Here is a 22924-nt window from a genome sequence, read left to right as displayed (position 1 = left end):
GTAAACTAAATGATATGGAAGTTGATGATTGGATTATGATTTAAGCATTGATAAACGTGCTCATTCTTATTAAGGATTAAATTGACGTGCCGTATTGAAAGTCAGAGATCAAATTTATCGATTTTTGAAACTCAGGGATCAAAATGAGAAGTTGGATCAATGTTAAAGACCATTTGCAATAAAAACCTTTATTTTGTGTAAATCCATGTGTCACTATTTCATTGGATTTATGGGTCCGACATACAAACTAACAGAATAGTTGATGGAATCTTAATAGAAAGACCGAATTGATGTGCATTAGTAAATGTCAGAGATGACATTAATTGATTTTGAAAGTGAGAGATCAAAATGATGAGTTTGATCAATCTCAGAAACAATTTATAATAAAATTCCTTATTTAATTTATAAATTTTATCTATAATTTAGGTCTCCCTGCGGATAATGATTGAGAAAAGCCAACGGTCAGTGAGTGACCTCCGTCTTTTGTCATCTGCTTTCCTCCTTTTTCTTTTATTTTGGGTTAAAAAATATTCCAGATAAAACCGGACCCTGAATCCACAACGAGTCAACTCGTCTCAACGTGCACGTGGCAGCCAAGCACACTGGAAAGTCTGGAAAGTTCCGGGACATTTAGATAGGGGAGCCGTGGGCGCCGCTGGAAAATCCCCAAACCAAAACCAAAACCAAAACCAAAACCATATGAGATCACATGTCCTTCCGCATAAATCCACTACCCACCACCTACTTTCACTCGTTTTGTACTTCCTATAAATTGTCAAACACCAGAATCTAGAGAGAGAGAGAGTGAAGATCTAGAGAGAGAAGGTGAGGAATTTCCAGAGTCAAAAGCTTGCTTCTTTGATTTGGGTTATTTGAGTTATTAATTGGGTAAGCGAGAAAATTTGAAAAAAAAATGATTTTGGTGGCGGTGGTGACGGAGCTGATGAAGGAGTACACGGTGTTGCTGGCGAGGGTTTTGGAGCATTTGTTTCACTCGGCCCCTTTTCCGAGGAGGGTTCGGTTTCTGATCCTGAGGAGTCTTCCGTTCGCTTCTACCTACCCGCAACATCCTCCTCCTCCTTTGATTGGAGCCCCTGCTGCTTAACCATTCAAGAACAAGGCTTCTTTTTTTTCTTTTTTTTTTTTTTTTTTTTTTTTTTTTTGTTTTGTATCTAAGGCTTCCTTTGTTAGTTGTTTTTGTTTTATAATTTTCTTTTTGGAATTGTGATGCGGGTTTCTGGTTTTGTGTAAATATTTGGAGTTATTTTTACTAAGTTGGCGTAAATTTGATCGCCTTTTGGTGGATGAAATGGCAACTGTACTTTGTTCTGTATTCTTTAAAGTTAATAACTTTGGAATGCATCGATATTTGAACGGATAGATTAGAACGGTTAAAATCCAGTCATGCGAATCCAGCAGTCCAATGAACCGAAATGCAAAGGTGCATCGTTGAACTTTAACATAAATTTTACTAGCATTTGTTTACACATTTTTTTAGAAAATGAGAAGGAGAGAGGTAGAGGGAGAGAGAACGTGAGGGAAGTGAGGGGGTTTTTTTATTTTTAATATTAGAGATATTTTAACATTATTTATAGGTGATGTCACATCCCGGCTCGAGCTCCCATCACATCCTGGATTTGACTCCAACAGGTAAGGATTAAATAAAAAACAGTAAAATTTGGACTTGTGAAATTACATTATTGCTCATCATTTTTTTTGTGTGATAGAAGACTAAGTTGTTTTTTCACCCTCTTTGGATTAACAAAGAGTGTTTCATTAATTAGTAGAGATATGAACATGTATCAATTTCATATTTTGGATTTTATTATAATCATTATAAATTAATGAGTGAGAAACTCCTTCATTGTTCTGGGAGGATTCATTTCATTGTAATCCAATCACCTATAATAATCTTGGATTAGTAATTATTAATTTCATACATTGTCTAACCCATGTACTAATTACAAGAACGATTTAATCAAATTTTTAGGTATGGATAATGATTCTTCCATTATCATTGTCATGTTGTCATTATCATTACTCTTATCCTTTCCTTATTATATTTTGTTTTAAGAGTTAGCGACACTATCCTTATTCTCTTGCCAAATAGACGACTTTTACTCTTCTGATTTGAAGACCGTTTTCACTCCAAAAGGAAAGAAGCTAGTAGCTCAAGTTAGTAAGAGTATTTGTCGCGTACGAGGTTTTGAGACTGAAACATTTATTCTCTGGTGATATATCATTTGTAAATGAAAAGGAGAATCTAAGAAATTTGTCCATGATTTGTTATGTTAGGGAATTCATGGATAATCATCCTAAAAATTATAAGCCCATTAAGTAATCTTTCAAGGGACAGTAGTATATTGAACTTCCAGTCCACGACTGTCTTGATTCACAGCCCTTTGACCAAGCGGCCACAACAAGGATAAGTACCCTCCAACTTGGGCCAGAAAAGATAGCTAGAGAGTCCAATAACCCTAGTCCAATACCACACGACTTGGGCAGCAAGGTAGGTTTGAACCTTTGCTTTTGTAGTGAGGTCTTCTGTATTAACAGTTGGCGGGAGATCATGCAGAATTCTGCTCTCCCAATTCATGTAGACATGAGTACCTAGTCTTGTTGGCCAAAAAATGTCCATAAGGCTTTGGAAAACTGTTGTTAGTGTTAAAACGTGACATTTCCTTCTCATTTATTGAATTTTAAAAGTACAAAGTCTAGAATTTTGGGGAATGCTAGAGAGATTATTTTTAAAGACCGAAATTATAAATCGTCTTATGTGGCACATGATGTGACATGCCAAGTTATATAATGCAACCAAATTTATAATCTCCTAACAAAACACAATTACATTTGACAAAAAAAAAAAAAAAAAAAACACAATTACAGATGAAAGTTAGGGAAATGTGATATTTTTCACTCGTCCAATTCCATAGGTGTGATGTTTCATCATAAAGAGGATCAATACTCAACTTCAACTTGACCATGACCTAATAACCTCTTTATGCTCTTACTTGTGCTGACTTCATAAGGTACCTACAATATCCATACAAGGCTTCAATGTCTAAATGCGTAGGAAATAATATACAACAGAGAATAAGGAGCAGCCAGCACGTGATATCTTCATATAGTGAACCTAGTCTACATATTGTTTGCTCATACATAAAATTCAAGATATACTTCACATTGTAGTTAGTTGGTCCTATCAGCTTTATATTAATTAATTTTATAAATACGATGATATTACCACTACATCTAGGGTTTGGAAAAGTTTATTCTCTGGATAAACCCGATGCTGTTTTGGCAATAAAGTACAATATTATAGCAAAAAAAAGAAGACCTGAGGTAGTGATGGGCTTAAAAGTGGCAAAGAATAATTCCACATATGGATGGTAGGAAAAACATGTTGAGAACCACAGAAGGAAACCATTGACATGAACACAATTTTCTGGGGACAGGAGGAACTGAAGTGGTGCTGCAGAATATGTTCCACCTTTATTTTTATGGACCATGCAAGTCCAGGAAGTTTTGTTGAGTTCACATGTGTTTGGACTTACATAATGGACCAGCTTTAGTAACCAAGTTACATCTCACATGATTTTGTGTAAATTTCCCACTAGATTGTCAGGGACAACTCTAGTTTTTGTATGATTTTGTGTGAAATTTAAGTAACAAACGACCACAAATTGAAACCTGAAGAGCTTTCTCTTTAGCGATGTAAAAGTGTAACATCTTCATCTAAGGGAAAATATCTTTCTGGTGAAGCTAACCAAGAAGTGGTGGATTAACTTCAACAAGTAAAATCAATTTGTTAATTGATATCCGTGAAGATAAACGTATGCCAGTGTGATGGTATCCACACGATTGTCCCGCACGGAGTATTCTAGTGTATGCAAGTCTTTTTTCTGCATAGGGTCAAACACATCATTGTGTACAAGTTTGTCTCACCTTCTTAATGTGTGGTTTATTTTCCCTAATCATTTGTTTTTGGGGTTTTGCAATTTGTTTTGTAGGTTCTTACCTATTAGCTACGTTTTGTTTGTAAGAGTTAGATTTCATGTCCACCCCCACCGCCTAACCTCCTCCTTCTCTTTTCCTTGTACCTTTCTTTCAAGAGTGGTTAGGTTACTGACCTAGCTCTATGCTTGTTATTGTTTCTTTCTTTTATGAATGATAAGGTTTATGTCTCTCATGACTAGGTCACTACTACAAAAGTACCCATTAGTGTCATTTGAAAAAACGACAACAAAAGCCTATTATTGTTGGATATTAGCAAAAATCCGACACAACATCATATACCGGCGGATAAAAGAACCGACATCATTGCTTGCGTCACAAAAAAACTTTTGATTACTACAACAGTTTGGGTCTTTTACGACTTGAAATATACGGCATTCAGTACTAACATGCCTTAAATAATATTATTCACAACATTCATAAGGTTTTTGTCGTAATACTTGCGAATAATCTTGCATTCACTGCATCACTTTTGTGCCAATCGTTAAATAAAAATATTTACGCGTTATGTCGTAAAATAAAATTTTCATATGTTGAGGTTCCTATCTTTTGTGGCGCGTAACACGTCGTAAATAATGGGTATCTTTTCAGATTCCTTCCCAAATCTATAGCGGGAAGTAATGGCGCCTTAATGAATTATCAAACTTCAATCTTTTAAGACGATTCCAATTCACTTTACTCTCCTTGAACCGCTGATCTCATCTCTCAGTCTCTCTTTAGCGCGACGACACCCGGATCCACGTCGAACTCTCTCTGAGTCTCACTTGCCCTCAATAGAAATCTGATCGGACTCAGCGTGAGGTAGAGCATGTCGAACCGAAATTCTCACCTGCGACCCGCCGGAAGCAAGGTTTCCCAAAACCCCAAAAGATCTTCGTCCCCAGGAATCCAGACCACAACAATCCAATCCCTCGAGAGCCCAATCCAAATCCCAATCCCACGCTCTTCACCTCAATCCACCAATCGCTCTTCAAGCAGCAATCCAGTGCCCGAAACTTCCACTGCTGCTACGGCGCAGCCGTCGGGGAGCAGGGTTCAGATGTGGGAGAAAGGTGAGTGGGTGCCGAGCAGAGCTCGGGATGGCAATTTCGTAAATTACTTGCCCCAGTACGAGGCGGTGGCGGCTGGGCTCGGTGCTGACGAAGGCGAATTGAACGCCCTGGAGTCGCGGCGAGTGGTGGATCTTCTTAACAGAGAGCTCTCTCGCTAGCTGAAGTTAAACCTAAGGAGTTTTGGCGACAAGGTAAAATTACTGCTATGTCAATTACATCTTGACTCGCAAAAGCTGAAAACTTAACACCGAATAATCAATTTGTTGTTAATATTTTCACTGTTTTTGTGTTGCTGCTGCCCCATTCTTGTCAGTGGCTAGTGATACATCGTTTCATGAATTTCTGGATAGTTTTCTGCAGTTTAGGAGTAGGTGGTATGATCTCCCTCATCGTGTCACCAAGGAATTGCTGATAGTTGTTGAAAACGAAAGTTGTTTGCTTGCCCTTGAGTTGCTGTGAAATTTGAATCATAATTCTTTAAGTGCTTTGTATTTGAAAAAAAGATTGGAAATGAGTCTCTTGGGCAAGCCATTTGATTTCCCCCACCAATCAAATTGGGTGGCTTAGCCTATTATACTTGCAACATTCTCGATTCTTTTGATTGTGAGCATCGTTTTGACTTATATCTGCTAATCTTCGTTCACTATTTATTTAACTACAGGCATCCCAGCAAGTTGCTAAGCCCCTTTACGAAGATGCTAAGGTTGTACCAACTACTTTGTACCAAAGCAAGTTGGAAACATGTACACTGCATATCTTTATGTGGCATTTGTATCCCTTCTTCACAACAAGCACAGCTCGCTGTTGAATGCCATAAATTTCTTATCCAAAAGGCTCGACTTCTCGACCTGAAAATTTTGGTCTAACAAGTTTTGCTTTATAACAGGATGGCAAGCGCGTGATACTGTTCTCTTATGGAAGTGGCTCAACTGCAACCATGTTCTCATTGCGTCTCAATGCTGATCAACGGCCCTTTAGCTTGGAGAACATTGCAGCCCTGATGAAAGTTGAAGGCAAGACATGATGTACTAGTTCATTTCCTTCTTTTTCTATAAGCATTGTCGTACCATTCAATGTACGGACAAGTTTTCTTTTTCTCAAGTAATGCTTGCATCTTTACGTAATCTTGGTTACAATGTGATTCCAATAAATCATAATGCTCATAACTTTGTTTTTGAACTTGCCATGTTGAAATCCTTGGCACCACGAAAGCCATTTTTCCTCTGCCCTGAACTTTGTCATGCATGATATGCATTTAATAAAATCACTAAACCCCATATAACGAATGATTACACCACGTTTAATTGAGTGCAATTGAAATATTAGACCATGTATTATCCAATGGAAGGTTGGTCGAATTATAACGCTTGATAAATTAGAAAAGCACCTCGGTAAGGAATTCATTTATCGAACAGATGCTTTTCATGCAGTTCTCTCCGGAGAAGTTTGTTGAAGTGATGAAGATCATGGAGCACAGGTATGGAGGCATAGACTTTGTGAGCCACCATAGATGATGATATTTTTTTTTTCCTATTTATTAGTGTTAAGCTACGCCTTTTCTGTTTGTTGGTGTTATTATTAGTGTTCGTTCTCATATATATCAGCTGCTCAGTTGCTTGTAAGCATTGGCTTTTACTTCCTTTTATGTTAGATACAAAATAGTTAAAAGCTTATGTTATAGTTTGATGATTGTGGCCTTGCACTGATCTTTAAGTAACTTTTTTCCAACTAGTGAAACTTGTACCTGGGATAAACTTACCTCTACCAACACGTGAGTTTTTTCTTCTCGATGATGCACTTCTTAGTACAACCACATGGCCAATTGAACTCGTCTCCTTTTACTAGCTCTTGACTGAAAGATACTAATTTTGGTAGTGATGGTTCACTAAATTTATATCAATTTCGACTTTAGTATTTCTTGTTTTTCTATTACTTACTAGCTATACATATTTTGGTCCTATAGGTTTGAGAATTAGCCCAACACTTCTTAAGGAATTGCTTTGTTTTTTGTTGGTATGGTGCACTTTTGTGATCACTTGGATGCTCTTTGGACATGGAGAATGTGCTTGGGAGATTGCTTTTTTGGTATGATGCTGCTTTGTAGTCATCATTAGTTTTCTTTGTCAACTTTAGGATGTACAGCAGTTGTAAGAGGAACAAAACAATTCAAATTTTTTGTTTGTGTGAAAACTTCCAATTGTACTGTAATTGACAATTTCTACTAATTAATCCAAGTATTTTGAGTTTAATGTGCTTATGGTCATTATTGTTATCTTTTTATTGTATTCTTTACAATATTTATTTAGATGTTATGAAGTGAGGTTTATAAAGAATGAATTGTTAAAATAAATGTAAATTACGCATGTAAAATTAGCAATAATTGTTGATGGTAGTCTATTTTTATGATGTACTACGTATGTCGTAATTGCCTTCACAATATTATGACACCCAACAAACTCTGTATCAGATATAATTACGGCACATAGGTATGCCATAATTGTTTTCACAATATTATGACACTCCATTAGTGTCTTATCTAATATCAATCAAGGCACGCAAGGCATGCCTTGAAAGGAATTTACGACGTGTTTTGCTTAAATTATTCACGGCTAGTAGAGTACGTCGTGTTTGACAAAACATCTTTTATGACATGGGCTTTTACTACTTGAGGGCTCATGCCGTGAATAACCGTTTACGGCGCTCTTTGTGCGCTGCAAAAGACCAGTTCTGTTGTAGTGGATGTTGGTTAGTCCTTTTAAACAACCAAGAAAACGCAAACTGTTTTAAAATGAAAAAAGGACAGTAGTTTCAGTTATAGGTGACATTAAATATTGAGATAGACTGTCAGATAAAGCAAGTTTGTGTCGCTCCTAACTAACATCACTAACCATTAATAAATAAAAATAAATAAAGCTAACACTTTCTTCCCGTCGAATAAAGACACATTTTATGGTTCATACCCGACAAAAAATATGTTAATAATTAAAAAAAAATATAAAAACGACAATTTCAGTTTTTGAATAAATAAAAATAAACAAAACTAATAATTATCTGCCAATATACATTCGTAAGAGTTCAAAAGAAAATTTCACCTATTTCTGAGGTCTTCAAATTTTACCTGTTCCCACATGCTAAATTTTGGGTGTCATCTTCCAAATTGTCAAGGCATGATATCTGCTCCATTTCTACAAGTGAATTCGTAAAGCTTAGACATTATTGATATATGATGAATTTTTGAGACTATTCTAAAAGGAATGATGCCTCAAGTAGATATAGGTAATGATTGCTCAAGTAGATATAGTTCTCACCTATTATGGTAGTCTTTGTAATCCCCTAGCAATGGGTTCCCCCTGAAAGCTTGGTTAGAGAACACGCTCACTTGCACACACACTTCAAAACTCAATTCATATATATAGGGGGAGAGAGAGAGAGAGAGAGAGAGAGAGAGAGAGAGTACCACAAAGTCCTAAATTTCAATCCCACCGGGAAATCATGAGGACAACGAAGAACTCATTGAAATCCAATTGAACGGAGAGAAAGAACAACTGGGAGATGAGTAGAATGGCAAGCCAAGGAGGGGTGACATATGAGTGAGTTTTGAGCTGTGGGGTTCGAATTTTTCTTTCAGGGGAAAGGGGGAGGAAATTAAATTGCACCCAAAAGGTTTTATGGAAAAAATCTGGAAGGAAGAACCCAAAAATCAGCCCCCCCTCCCACCCTCACTCTTTCTTTCTCTGTAACCATCCCTCAAATCCCCCAATCCCTCCCTTTCTATTTATATCTTTGTAATTTCCCCTCAAATCCCTCACCAAATCTTTCTGTGTCAATTTTAAATACACCGTGGAATAGAACCGACATCACTATTTTCTATGCAAAGAATGGCTTGCCCAAAATTTAGCACGGGGGAAATTTCTCGCCCATTACCCTTGGATAAACTGTTTAAAAATCAATTTATTTCAACTGACAAGAAGTTTTAAAATATTTAAAAATAATTATTACTATCAGGTAGAAGCGACACGATTATCTTTTTATTTGATAACCATTTCATTTTTTGTTTTTTTTTTTACATAATTTGTGCTTAAAATGGAGGGAAAATACATGAGAGAAATGAAGAAAATAGAGTGGAGGAAGGGTGTGGGGAGATATATAGAAGAAACGTTCCAGGAAAGCCATATACATAAAAGTTAAAAACCAAAAACTAAACTACTGTGAGTTATTAATTATCACTTTTAAGATTCTGTTCATTTTCTGTAATTCTTCTCCTTTCTCCCATTACCATTTTTCATCCTTCATTTCTCCATGTATTTTCTTTAATTATATCTTAAGCACAAAAAATCAAAAACTTAAAATGATAATCAAACGGGCTCTAAATGTTGAGAAGCGCAAACATGCTCTTTATGTCGACTACGCCTCAACTCTGGAATTTTCTGATTTGAAGCAGACAAAATTCTGGTTGCAGCTGTAAGTCTCCAGCTAATTCTTTAATCTCATTCAAAGTAGTATTAAAATTATATGTAGAAAACCAGGCATCTGTGAGCACATTGTATGGCACAAAGCGATCACTGTAACTACACCATATTCTCTTGGACAGAATCTCTCATCTCATCTGCTGCAAGATATTACTGGGATGTTGGGATTATTATAGAGGAACCTCTAAGATTTGACGTGTGTATTGCGCCCTGCCTTTCCAACTGTCCAACACCAACAGTACTAGACTACTAGGAATCCATGTAAAGTGTTTGATTTAAAAAATTAGTATTATGGATTAGTAGTATTTTTTTTCACCTGTTAGAAGATCTCAGTTTCGACTTATATGAATGACAATAACGTATAATACTTGTTAGAAGAGAATATATCAGGAAACAATTAAAAAAATAGAAATAAAAGAACTCGATGCATGATGCATGGTATCGTAAATTATTTATTCAGGCGACTTATTCTTTTTTTCTACTGTTCGTCTCCTGAAGTTTGAAATGTCATGCGCAACGAATGGTTTGTCCGAGATTTAAACCATACTGCAGAAATGTCATCAAAATATATGTAGGTAAAGGCAGCAGAATAACAATAATGAAGAATCAAAACCCTCCCATTAAACCAGAATTATTCCGGAATTGTTCTGTAATAAGAGGTAAGAACGCAAATGCAGGATTACGTGGGATAGCATTCTTCCATTTATTTTCTAAACTATAAGTACTACAAAGGATAATACTAAAAAAAGCAAATAAATGACAAGGTGGCTACTACAAAAGCACACCAATTAGTCATGTCAATTAATTGATTTTTGTGTAAACAAATCACATGTATATGGCCCAAAACTTGTTTCTGATGCTGTTTGGTCTGGTGAATGGCTGCTGAAAAATAAAATTGCCATCTTTTTGTTTAGTACTTTGGTGATTATTTATACTTTTATAGCTATGTAGTTTAATGATAGAACTTCAATCTGATAATTTTAACTAAAAAGTATATAGAGCCTAACGATTTCATTTCTTGCAATATTGTAGCTACTATAACTCGAGAAAAAACATTTAAACTCGAGCGCAAGAGGCAAGAAAAAAACTACCATGCCTATATGCACCTAAAGATTCTATTTTTTATAGGCTTGTGAAAATGTAAAACCCCAATATATAGGATAGAAAGGCATATAGCTTAATAGAAATGTGGGAATATAACTTTGTTATCAGACTTTCTAAATACAAGGTGCTTGCTGTGTGGTAATTTTCTTTTAAAAAGATGGTTAATATATAGATAATATACATACATACATACATACATACATATATATTATATATATTTAGAATACATTTTTCCCTTTGCATCAAAACCCATCTTTCCAATTCCTTTGTAAGATCATCCATATCCGTAGAAGACATGATATATTCTCTTCTCAGTGTCAGCAGCCATGTTAGCTTGATCTACATAGCAAGCATTAATGTGAGGATTTAGATACCATGCCTTGTCTAAAGTTCTAATAATTTGGGAGTCCTATTCCCTAAAACCACAAGATTTTAGACCCCAAGAAAGCTGCTAAGTTGGAATTGTTTTTAGACAGCTTTGGAATCTATTACCAAACTGAGATCAAACTTCAGGGATAAAGGATGCCACTTGCCAATCTAAACAGGAATATCTTCTAGGCCTGGGTTTGTCTTAGAGTTTCCCTATAGTTATATCTTTCCTTCTGTCGTATAAATATACACAACTTGTGGTTATGGCAAACCTACTAAAGAGAACATTTGGCTCTTTCATATCTTCCATTGCATGCTACTCTTACTTTAACAACAACGATCATCACCACCACCACCATTACTACCAAAGCTTCATCAACAATAAGAAAATCAAACACAGCATGCCAAGGAGTCGGCCGCTTTCGCTACAGGTTTGCTTTCATCCCCGTTGTTTTGTTTTCGTTTTTCAAGGTATCTCAGCATGAAAGTTCACCATGCATGGCTTTTCTTCCTCCCTCAAGTTCTCTCCTTAAACAGACACACGCACGCACATAAATATATTCCCTCAAAGTACTATTTGTTTTATTTATATGAGAAACAAAGAACACAAATCTTTCTTGTCAAGTGGAGAGAAATCGATTTGAGAAACCTCGTTTCAAAGTGGTTCAAAGAGTAATGATCATGTTTTGAGCACACTAAATTACTAACCATGATGGAGAATCTGCAACCATGTCCCAATCTTGTTAATCATTCATCGATTTATATCTTAATTAAATGATGTTTCTTGTAACATAAGAATATTAATCATGATTCATGAGGTACAATTTCAATCTGCATCCCAACACGGCTTTTCTTAATTAATCCCCTTTTAGCTTCCAGGTACAGGTTCAATCTGCATCCCAACACGGCTTTTCTTAATTAATCCCCTTTTAGCTTCCAATTATTAACTGCTTAAAGTATTAAACTGTCTGAAACCAACAAAAGGAACGAAGGAATAAAAAGAAAGGAAGGAAAAACCAAAACATACTTTTTGTAATATGAGAACAGATTCTGAAACCGTGTTTGCTTTACAGACTGTGGAGCTCAAAGTCAGGATGTGCTGCACTGGCTGTGAAAGAGTGGTGAAAAATGCCATTTTCAAGCTCAGAGGTACACTATCAAAATAATCATTCATTTTCTGTTTTTTGAAATTAATATCAATTTTTCACTTGGGAATAGGGCAATGAATGTGCACAAATGTATATGTTATGTATTCAGGGATTGATTCTGTGGATGTGAATCTACCATTAGAAAAGGTGACAGTAATTGGGTACGTTGATCGCAACAAAGTCCTCAAGGCAGTGAGGAGGGCTGGAAAAAGGGCCGAGTTCTGGCCCTACTCCAACCCTCCATTGTACTTCACATCTTCAAATGACTATTTTAAGGACACAACCAATGAATTCAAAGAGAGCTACAACTACTATAGGCATGGCTACAATGTTGGGGACAAACATGGGACCATTCCAGTGACTCAAAGGGGAGATGATAAAGTTAGCAACATGTTCAATGATGATAATGTCAATGCGTGTTGCCTTATGTAACTCTGCTACACAAGAAAACAAGACTTATGTGATGGAAATATATATGACTACGAGAAATATGTGTGTTATTCTTATGTAGTAATATGCATGATTTGGATGGAGAAAAGAAAATAAATAAATAAATAAATTTGTCAATCTCCATCATAGTGTTGTACAGCATGCAGGCTTGGTTTCATGCTGAATAGTTGTAGGAGTTGAGAATATATTCAATGGAACAATTTCAGGACTTGATTGTATGCAGTTTTTGTTTCTTGATCATGTTTCATTTATCTATCTTTTCCCTCCATATTTCATGATTTGGATTAGGCAATTACAGCAGATTATTTTGGCGTTTTCACTTGTAAGGGATTCTCTGCAGCCTTGTCATCAAGGGTGTGGTCACCCTCAACTCAAGCACATTTGATTCCATTTTTAATTGGTTGCCCTTTATACTTCAATCCTTCAGGACTTGATTGAGTACATGTTCATTGTTGAGAACTTTGAGAGCACTCAGAACTAAGAAATGAAAAATAAAGTCTCCTTGATTCTTTTTTTTTAGAAATGCTAAGTAGACTTTCTATGACTCTCCATCATTTTTTTTAATTTTTTGCACAATTCTCATGCCAACATAAACATTATAAAATATTATACAAAAAAATGTGGTGGCGGAGAGTTACAATTTGAGAGTCTCCTTAACATTTCTTTCTTTCTTTTGATTGAAAAAAATATATTCATTAAGTAGAAAAATGATTACACGCCAACTCAAAGAAGGCAAAATAGCCCAAAATACATTGGGGTAATGTAGAAACACACAACCCAATCCAATAAACAAACAAAGACAAACCTTAATCCCTATCTTCCAAACGCAGAGTGCAACTCCCACCACCACCACGAACATCTTGCCAGTTGCCACCAAGGTAGGAACACTAGAGAAAACAACTGAGTGGTTAATTCAACCAAGACATCGTAGCGCAAAAATTACAAAGCCGTAATCAGAAGCACTTCATAAACAGATTTCCTCATTGGAAATGCCAAACCGAAAAATAGTCACCGAATCCAAGTCCTCCTCACTAATTCCTATAAATATATACAAACATGGTAATACATGGATAGAAGGTGAGGCTAATGGGAATCTAAAATACCCTTACTTTGGTCGAAGCCGCAAAACACTTGGCCTCGAGGAGAATTTGGTATGCCGGTCGGAGGAGGGGAAGTGAGGGAGGGAAATGGATTACCTAGTATCCATTTTTGGTTTGGAGCCTGCAAATCAGAGCAAATGATAAGTTGGGGATGGATTATGAGGAAGGAAGGTAGAAAGAAAGGGTGGGAGGAGATGGAGGTTTGTGTTTGAAGAGGCACGCCCAGAGGAGAGAGAGATGGTGGAAAACTAAAGAGAAATATGACGAAAAACGCTGGAGAAGCGACAATATGTGCCAAGGCAAGGGCATAAAAAACACATCCCAACCCGGTTGAAAAAAAAAAGTCCAAAACCCGCGGCCCAAACCCATGACCCAATTCCCTTAACCCAGATCCATTTAAGATTTAGGAATGAATATTCCCTTAGAATATTATGTTAACCTTCCAGATAACTTTAACAAAATATTTCATTTGAGAATGAAATATTCCATTAAGGTAAACTGTTGACCATTAGTTGATTTTTTTTTTACTTTTTCGAAATTTTCTTGATAACCCTCATAGGCTAATTTTGATGCCCCGAGTTTGTTTTTAACATCCATTTAGTGGAATTCCAAAGTTTTAACGTAATTGAACGCAGGTGCGGCTGACTTTTTACAAAATTTGCCCGAGACCCTTATCAGTGTATTTTGACGCACTTATTCTGAATCCACACTCCGTTTTCTCAAATTTAATCATTTTAGTCAAGTTTTACTAATGGGTCTCACTATTATGCTTAGGTGCGATTACTATCGAAGACTTCGGCTTTCCTAGTTCGAACGGTTGTGATCTTGCAAGTATCTGTGAATGAGTCTTTTCTCTTATATAGTATATATGTTTGTTAGTTTCCACATATATATTTATAAGAAATGTCGTTTGTTAAGAAATTATGAAATAATTCTACGGGATGCACATGTAAGCTTATTATAAGGGGATGCCTTAATTATATTTACGGTCATGAATAATATTATATTGACTAGAATTGTTGAATTGCTATGGCATGATCATATTTACGTTATCTGCTCATCATGTGCTATAATGGTGTCAGTACTCGCTTGGGCCAGGGTTAGGCTTCACGTGTACGTTCACATCGTATTGTACACTCACTTTGTTAGATCCCACATCGCCCAGGGGAGTGGATCCTCTATGCCTTATATGCACATGCCCACTTCCATATAGCACGAGGCCTTTTGGGTGCTCACTGACTTTGGGTTCCATAGGAACTCCGAAGTTAATCGAGATCGTGCAAAAGCAATCTCAGGATAGGTGACCCACTGAAAAGTTATCGTGTGAGTTCCCAGAAACAAAATCATGAGGGTGTGTTCAAGGTCCAAAGCAAACAATATTGTGCTATGGTGGAGGCGGGGCCCAGGATGTGACAATTTGGTATCAGAGCCAATCCCTGGCCAGAAGTGTGCCGACGAGGGCATCAGGCCCCTAAGGGGGTGGATTGTTAGATCCCACATTGCCCAGGGGAATGGATCCTCTATGCCTTATATGCACATGCCCACCTGTATAAAGCACGAGGCCTTCTGGGAGCTCACTGGCTTCGGGTTCCATAGGAACTCTGAAGTTAAGCGAGATCATGCGAGAGCAATCCCAGGATGGGTGACCCACTGGGAAGTTCTCGTGTAAGTTCTCAGAAACAAAACTGTGAGGGCGTGATCGGGGCCTAAAGCAAACAATATCGTGCTATGGTGGAGGCGGGGCCCGAGATGTGGTGGAGCCCGGGTCAGGATGTGACACACTTTGGATCCATTGTAGGTGCCAGTCCAGTCCTAGATTGCAATAGGCAATTATGATTTGTATGTGATGCGCAAAGCGCCAGTCTTCACGTGATTATAGTACTAGAGCATAAATCATTATTATACACAGTTCTGTTCATGTTAGAATATCTCTGCATGAACTCGTGTGTCAGGATATGTCGATAAGCACTCGATATGATTTGTTTGTTTATGCGAGATTATGTGATTACTGAATGTTAGGCGTTTATTTACGAAATATTGTGACGTATTGAATTCTTGAGATATTGCAGGCTACGGTAAGTATTTTCACACTATACGTAGTATGTATATTTGGAAACTATACATGCTTCACGGCGAGGGGTTATTATGTTTCGAAAAGGTTTTTACAAAGCTTTATTTTTAGGCTCACTCACCCTTGTTTTTCACCCCTTTAGGTTTAAGTAGTTGAGTTTTCGAGTCGATGAGGATTCTTAGCAAATCTTGGTATTGGAGATCACCTTCGATGGTATAATTCTCATTCTACTTTTATTGTACTTTACTTATGCTCTGATATCACATGTGAAAGGGGTTCATTCCTGCTCACAAATGCACTCTTATAATTAGGCACTTTTAGTTTTAAATTTATTAACATTTTTCACATCACTATACTTTATGTTTTCGTCATCCTCCGAGTGTCAACCAACACAACTCGATTCGGGGTCTAGGTGGATATCCCAAGTCAGGGTGTGTCAATAAAGCCCAAATCTATGATAAGTAACACTCTATTTGAATGAAGAAATTTAAGATTCCTAAGGAATTTTAAAATGATGGAAATTGAAATGACGGAATTTATTTTATAGAATTTGTGAATTTTTTTATTGGTTAACCTAAAAAAGAATGGAGATGAATACATAATTTATTATTTTTAAACTCTCAATTATAGAAATTGAGAAATGACGCCTATTTACATGAAATTTAAACTTTGGAATTGGTTTTCCAATTCCAAGTTTTTTTTTTCCACGCAAAAATTCTAAATTTCTATGTTTATGAATCCAAACAAGGAAATTGGTGCATGTTAATTTATAAATCCTGACATTTATCAAAATTTTAAGTTTATTTTCCTCATTCAAACATAATCTAAGAGAGAATTTTGACACAAAACTCAAGAAAATTTGAGATAAAACTTAGAGATAATTGAAAAGAGAGAAAGAGAGGGGGGGGGGGGTTTAAGTTGCAACTGGCAACCAAGCCAAAGGCTAGGGCGGACGGCTACGACTTTTTTAATGTTTGTGTTTTCAGTAGAGAGAGAAGGGAGAGAATTTTTTATTATCTCCTACATTTTAAAGTGCAACTTTACAGAATCTAAATAGTCTATGTCCACTTGATTCTTTAATTTGAACCTCTTCAAACTTTTTTGGCAGCAAATTTCTATATAAATTTAATGAAGTGAGCGGCCGACTTTAGAGGAAATTTTGGTAAATTTGTCCAATTCGATCGAACAACTACAATGGCCTACGAGATGGGATGATGCAAAGAACTTTCGTGCAACGAGTGTGTCATTGTTATACTGAAAATCAAAATAATAGATATATAGTTTAATATACAATAATAATGACATATTTATTTCATAAAAGTTCTTCTCATCATCTCACGCACTACCCATAAAAGAGATTTAAATATAAAACGATCTCTCATACCATTTCGCCAACATGGGGAAAGAAGACACAAACTCGCTAGGGAATTTCCACTAAACTTTTGTCACTGTCCAACAGCATCCCTACAGGCTCGTTGTTCCTTAATTGAGAAGGCAAGGTGAAGTCAATTCAAAATGGTCTAAACTCTTTTGGTCTGCAAAGAATATTAAAGATTGGATTAATTCGTATCTATACAGACCAGTTTATCAAAGATTCATATATACTAGTTATGTGATTGAAAAATGAATTCGTGAATCTATATTTTAAAACAATATCAAATACCGTATGAATTTCTACTAAATAGATTTTTATTTTTAAACTCATGTATTTTGTTGTGAACTCATGCATTTTTATTTATCGATGCTCTTTAATTAATTCAGTCTAAACGTTGAGAAAAATACAAGGAAAAAAAAAGTATGTGAAAAATATTACCCTAAATATTAGAATGAATATTTAATTTAGAGCAATCGGTTAAAATGATGAAAAATTAAATTTCATCATTAGACCGATCAGACGTCCTTCATATTACTCGTTTTACACACTGACGGATCACTTTTTCAAATTGATTAATTTGCCCTTGAATTTCCTAGAATCATTAGGACATTAATCTTCCTTGTTCTTATTATTTTCCCAAACATTTCGTTACATTGCACGTACATTTTGGAATTTGCGTGTAGCACAGTACCATGGTTAGGATAGGACTTTGACCAAAGAAAAAGTCGATCAACACGAAGAACTCTCGAGGTAGTTGACGGCCAATAGTGTACAAAATACAAAATACTAAAAGGAAAAATCGAGTCTGTGAAGCAAAACGATCACAGTTACAAGAAAACCAACCGACCCTTCTTCCTCCTCCTCCTCCTCCTCTGCTCTGCAAGTCACTGCTTCGCCTCTGCAGTAGGTATGTTCTGAATTTACTTCCTTTTCCAAGCTTAAAGTTTCTTTAGCTTATAAGTATGGAAATGGGCAGCTCAAAAATGTTCAAATTTTCACTTTCCAAGAACAAGAAAACACAAAAGATTACTTCTTTAGCTTAGTAATTAGCACCATTGTAGGCTATGGATTCTTGCCTTGCTCTGATTATTGGGTTTTGGGTTTTTGTTTGGGACGAGGGTTTTGACCAGGTTTGACGAAAACTTGATTGCATAGAAATGGAGGGGGATGATCATGGAAGGAGAGCTTCATCTGCTGCAAAACCATCGCGTTTGTCCCCTTTAGCTGAGCCCTTTTCGTCGAACCGCTCCAATACTGCCCTTCCCCCCTTGCATACACTGACTTCAGTTGACCCCTGTGCTTCCATGCCCAAACTCTTGTCTGGTATCAACTTGGAAGATGATCCATTTCAATTGGCGTCTGTATTTTCCCATGATCTCCTTGATTTTGGTGAGAATTCTTGTTTTTCGGATTACCCATCTGCTAATGCTAGCTCGGATTTTGGTTTTATACCCTCTGCCGCGAATGAGTCCCTGCTCGATTACACAGAGCATTCATCATTTGGGCACAGCCAAGCCAGTCTCTCCAGTAACAAGAGTGCTGCATTGGCTTACGAAACTTTGCTTGAACTAGGTAACTTTCATCCCCTTTGGCTCCTAAGCTTATGAAATTGAGTTTCTGCAATAACTTTGTTTTTAAGCCCTTCTTTCTTTTGGTTACTAAAAAGACGAACAGTTTCAATTCATACATGTATAGCAACATTTTCATGTCATTTCACAATTAGAAAAACCTTGTTTTATGCATCATTTTATGATAAGAGTACTCATAGCACTTGCCCACTCTGTGGAGCTGTAATCTTAGGGTGAGGTTTGAGATTTGTTATGTTCTTGTTTAATGTTTATGATTGACTAAGGATAACAGACGGGTTTTGGTGACATCTTTTTTATCTTTTTTTGGGCCTCGAATAACTCGTAGAACTTTATAGCTATCACTGCAAATGTTTCCTACTCGAATTACTTAAAGGCGTGTAACTTATATGAGAATGTAAATACCACAACATCAATAACAACAAATAGGTTGTTTATTTAGAGTGCTTATTAAAAGCATTGCATATTACAATGTTAAGTATCATTTGAAGTTTCAGGCAACGAACTCTCATCGTTTGCATTGAGACCTATATAAATTTGTAGGAAAATAGTTCCTCCTTTTTTCTCCTGTGTTGTTATTCTACTCTTTTGTTAAGTTGGGCAAGTCCTTGGTGTCTCATATGGAAGAAAAAATGATCAATTGGGTGTATTAACAAATGAAAGTTACATTTTGAGGCTACCCATGTTGTGAAATCAATGCTGTAAGAGCCTCATACATAACATGTTTCTGCACAGGAAAGCCTGCTGTTACGGGATTGAAGCCCTATATTGACAATTCTGAAATTGTTCGTGGAAAATTTAGTGATTTGAATATTGGAAGAGACAATCAATTAGATGCTGGATTATTCTCTTTTTCAGCGGTTAATTCAGGTACGTTCTCTACACCAATGCTTGAAAAATTTCTCAAACTCAGCTACCATATACTGCACCAGCAGTGACTTGGAGTGGTTGTAGTTACAAAATTGCTTTTTGCGAGAGTGGCTTAATAAAATTTGATTCTTATACAGCTAAATCTCCGGCTTTCCATTCACCTAAACATAATGCTTTTCCAGCTGTGGTCCTTGAGCCGTCAATTACCAGCACAACAGTTGCTCCCTTGTATCCCGTATTGTCAAAGAATGTGGATTTTAAAGGCAATTGTTCTGTGAACAATTATATGGATCTTCATCACCTACTCTCTGGTGAAGGCAAAGGGATCCACTGTGATGAAAGTCCCATAGATAAAGGAAACGAAGGGAGGGCTGGCAAAGCTCTTTCTAGTGAGGGTATTGGTTCATTACTATTGGCAAAATCTGATCCACTAATTACTTTGATCAATACTTCTGATGATTTCAGCTCGGAACATCTTGGAGTCAAAGAAGATGTTTCTCTTGTGAGAAAATTAGACGAGAATGACTCTGATTTGGACTCACCTTGTTGGAAAGGAACCTTGGCTTCTTGGCAATCCCCATTTGGAGTTTCAAGGTCGAGTTCAGACTCTGTTGAAAATGAACAAGAAACACGTAATAGTTTGAATCCACTGGCACCACAATTTTTTCCTCGTCATGCTAAAACAGTAGTAAATTATCATGTAAGTGAGTGCGTAGGAGATGATTTCTCATCTTTCCAAAAGAGTGAATCTTCAGCTGTTGTTTCATTCTCCAAAGGGCATGAACCAGTTGATGAATCAGGATCAAAGTCTTCCATATCGGTTTATGGAATTGCCGATCAGCCTTCCAATGACAACCATCAAGTGGAAAGCGCTTATGCCCTGCCTAACTCAGAATGTGGCTCTGTGCTTAATGCACCTGTGGGACCATCCAAGTTGCTGTCTACTCGTCCAATAATGGATGTCCCAACAATGCTTAACGTCATGCATGAAATGTCAGAAATGCTTGTACAAAATTGGGCAAATGATTTAGATTCACTGAACGAATATACGCCTGATGTGATCCAGCATATAATCAATAATCTTTCCATGATCCAACCGAGGGCTGGAGGAAAGACTCCAATCTCTGATATAACTCTTATGAGCACTCCATACTGTCCTAATAAATCAACAGAGCTCCAACAGGTAGAAGTATGTGCGCGTGTCCTTAAATGTTGTGAATCTGGTTACTGAACCTTGTTTTCCTTTTTTAAATTTTATGTTCTTACATTTGAATTCATACTCTTTTTTTTGTTGATTTTCAATCTTCAATCTTTGAAAGTATTAAAACTTCCTTTACATGCCTTTATTTATCATGTTTAGTTGATTTATCATGCTTATGATGAGATTAATAATAATACTAATATGAACAATGTCCTTACAGTAAAAATAATCGTTATAGTTTGATCTGTGTCTGCCCTGGAGCTGGTTGACAGAAATATTTTCATCATCATATTGTATTATAACTAAAGGTTTTTGGTTGCTAATGGCTATTGTGCTCTCCGTGTGTCTGTGCATCGACACAGCATGCAAGTGGTTATGTTATGTTGGTCTGAGAGCCTAAATGATGTATTTCAGTGCTCAAATACGGGGTTTCAAGTAACAAGGACAAATGCTTTGGCTGCTCTGCATGAGCTTGATTACCAGAACTGCTACAAGGGGCGCAAGGTTAATTCTCATGTTTTTACTGAGAGAACGTTGGATTCCTGTCCTTCACGTAGTGGCATTGACACTGAGAAGAGCAATGACATCATTCAGGTATAATTTGTGATCTGATGCTATAAATTATCATATCAGTGCATAAATGTTGTTTCTCTACTTGGAAACTGAAAGTTCACACTTGTATGCTAAGATGCAGGTTATGGGCAACACGTTGAGAGGCAATCATCTGAACAGTGAAGAGTTAGATCCAGAAGCTCTAGTATATAAAAAATTATGGCTCGAGGCTGAAGCAGAATTACGTTCCCTGAAGTATGAAACTTGTGTCTTATACACGCAAGTGGAAATGGGCGGCCGCAAATTAGACAAATATAAGGTGAACTTCTTCCTTTCCATCCTTTCTTTCCGTTTTTAGTTTAACTTTGTTATTTTCTGCTGTTTCAGGTATCAGGCAAGCTATTAGCAAGAGACATACACTAGCTCTATATGTTTTATCCTGATGCTACCGGAAGGGGCTGCTGGTTGGAAGCTAAAGACTCTTCACCTACATGTATGTACAAATCGTACTCGAGATGCAGTATATCATAGTACTACTTGTTATAGAGTGACTTACATTTCACGTTCGCGCCTTTAATACGTACGGTTGAATATTCTGAGTATTTGAATGAGTGGAAACAACTCTTGCTGGTACATAATGGTTGAAGCATTGCCTGGAAAATCCGTTTCTTCAGGATCGTAGGGATGTATTTTCCTATGGGCGATTTCGCGACGAAAGAGACAAGATTCGTGTAATTAGTATATGGCAATGATTTTTGAAATCAATCAGGGAGAGTGACCTTAAAGAGGCATTGAATATGCATCGGTGTTCATGTGACCACGTCACGTGATGAGAGATAGCGCAGGTGCATCCACCGGAGAATTAAGGGGTCTATGTTTTATGTTTGCTATTAGAGAATGGAGAGATTCTACGTGGGTCGTGTAAATTTTGAATCTTAATACAGGTTTTGCTCTATGAATATTGAGATTATCAATTTCGAATTTTAATTGGTTGATAATGCTCAGAAATCCTGACATTCAACATGGTCAAATTATCCTGACATTCTGATTTTGCAATTGAAACTCAGTCCCTACTGATGGGAAATGTTTCTGAGATAAGGTATGTGTGACGTAAAAATAATTAAAAAAAATATGTGAAAAGCGTACACCTTGGAGCAAATTGCAAGGACCGGGACACTACAACAATACTGTATTTGTTCTATGTAATTCACTCTACTTACAATGTGTGATTTTGATTTCAACTCTAATTTAAAAACAGGCATGCTTGCGTTGTTCAGTTTTATTTAGTACAAAGTTTTACATCGATAATAGCTTAGTTTAGTTGATTTAAGTTATTTAACCCATTAACTGGCTACTTTGTACAATAGTTTGGTTTGGTAGTATTTCTCTGATGAGTGAGATATCTTAAGTTCGAACCGTAAATGACGAGTTTATTACTATTTTTAAATTTACTAAAAAATTTCTTTGCACACCCATTTTTTTTTTTATCTCCACACCCACAAATTTTTCCTTTTTTTTTAATGACCATTGCATTAAGTTATCAAAATACCCAACTAAAATTTA

At 36.6% G+C, this 22924-nt stretch overlaps 3 protein-coding genes and 1 long non-coding RNA gene across 15 annotated transcripts; all 4 read left to right on the top strand.

Annotated features, from left to right (window-relative positions):
- The first annotated feature begins 786 nt into the window (after window positions 1-786).
- On the top strand, window positions 787-1333 carry LOC103950727. Its single transcript, XM_009361956.3, has one exon. The coding sequence runs from the start codon at window positions 914-916 to the stop codon at window positions 1103-1105; it is 192 nt and encodes a 63-aa protein (XP_009360231.1). The 5' UTR covers window positions 787-913; the 3' UTR covers window positions 1106-1333.
- A 3270-nt stretch (window positions 1334-4603) lies between these two features.
- LOC103950726 lies at window positions 4604-7323 on the top strand. 3 transcript variants are annotated; one of them, XR_007260131.1, is made up of 4 exons: window positions 4604-5257; window positions 5728-5769; window positions 5953-6937; window positions 7030-7323. It is a non-coding gene; the product is annotated as an uncharacterized LOC103950726 (long non-coding RNA). The 3 variants fall into 3 exon arrangements; XR_007260130.1 differs by having other exon boundaries at window positions 4609-5257; window positions 5953-6091; window positions 6497-7323; XR_667700.3 differs by having other exon boundaries at window positions 4610-5257; window positions 5953-7323.
- Window positions 7324-10889: 3566 nt separating this feature from the next.
- LOC103950722 (heavy metal-associated isoprenylated plant protein 30) lies at window positions 10890-12874 on the top strand. The gene is made up of 3 exons (XM_009361945.3): window positions 10890-11439; window positions 12082-12157; window positions 12266-12874. The coding sequence occupies exons 1-3, from the start codon at window positions 11272-11274 to the stop codon at window positions 12586-12588; spliced, it is 567 nt and encodes a 188-aa protein (XP_009360220.1). The 5' UTR covers window positions 10890-11271; the 3' UTR covers window positions 12589-12874.
- Window positions 12875-17883: 5009 nt separating this feature from the next.
- Window positions 17884-22335, top strand: LOC103950723. 10 transcript variants are annotated; one of them, XR_007260191.1, is made up of 8 exons: window positions 17898-18059; window positions 18283-18724; window positions 19474-19608; window positions 19746-20797; window positions 21224-21403; window positions 21498-21680; window positions 21749-21854; window positions 22036-22335. XR_007260191.1 is itself a non-coding variant. In XM_048589403.1 (7 exons), exons 2-7 carry the CDS (start codon window positions 18310-18312, stop codon window positions 21717-21719), a joined length of 1905 nt encoding a protein of 634 aa, XP_048445360.1. In that variant the 5' UTR covers window positions 17887-18059; window positions 18283-18309; the 3' UTR covers window positions 21720-22335. The 10 variants fall into 10 exon arrangements, 8 of the variants coding, with proteins under 8 accessions (XP_048445359.1, XP_048445360.1, XP_048445356.1 ...); XM_048589403.1 differs by having other exon boundaries at window positions 17887-18059; window positions 18283-18541; window positions 18641-18724; window positions 21498-22335; XR_007260190.1 differs by having other exon boundaries at window positions 17891-18059; window positions 21498-21854.
- Window positions 22336-22924: the final 589 nt, after the last annotated feature.

The sequence above is a fragment of a genome, unplaced genomic scaffold (genome assembly GCF_019419815.1).
Source record: "Pyrus x bretschneideri cultivar Hongxiangsu unplaced genomic scaffold, Pyrus_bretschneideri_v1 Contig3, whole genome shotgun sequence".
Lineage (NCBI taxonomy): Eukaryota > Viridiplantae > Streptophyta > Magnoliopsida > Rosales > Rosaceae > Pyrus > Pyrus x bretschneideri.
This window is presented reverse-complemented; position numbering and strand designations above follow the sequence as displayed.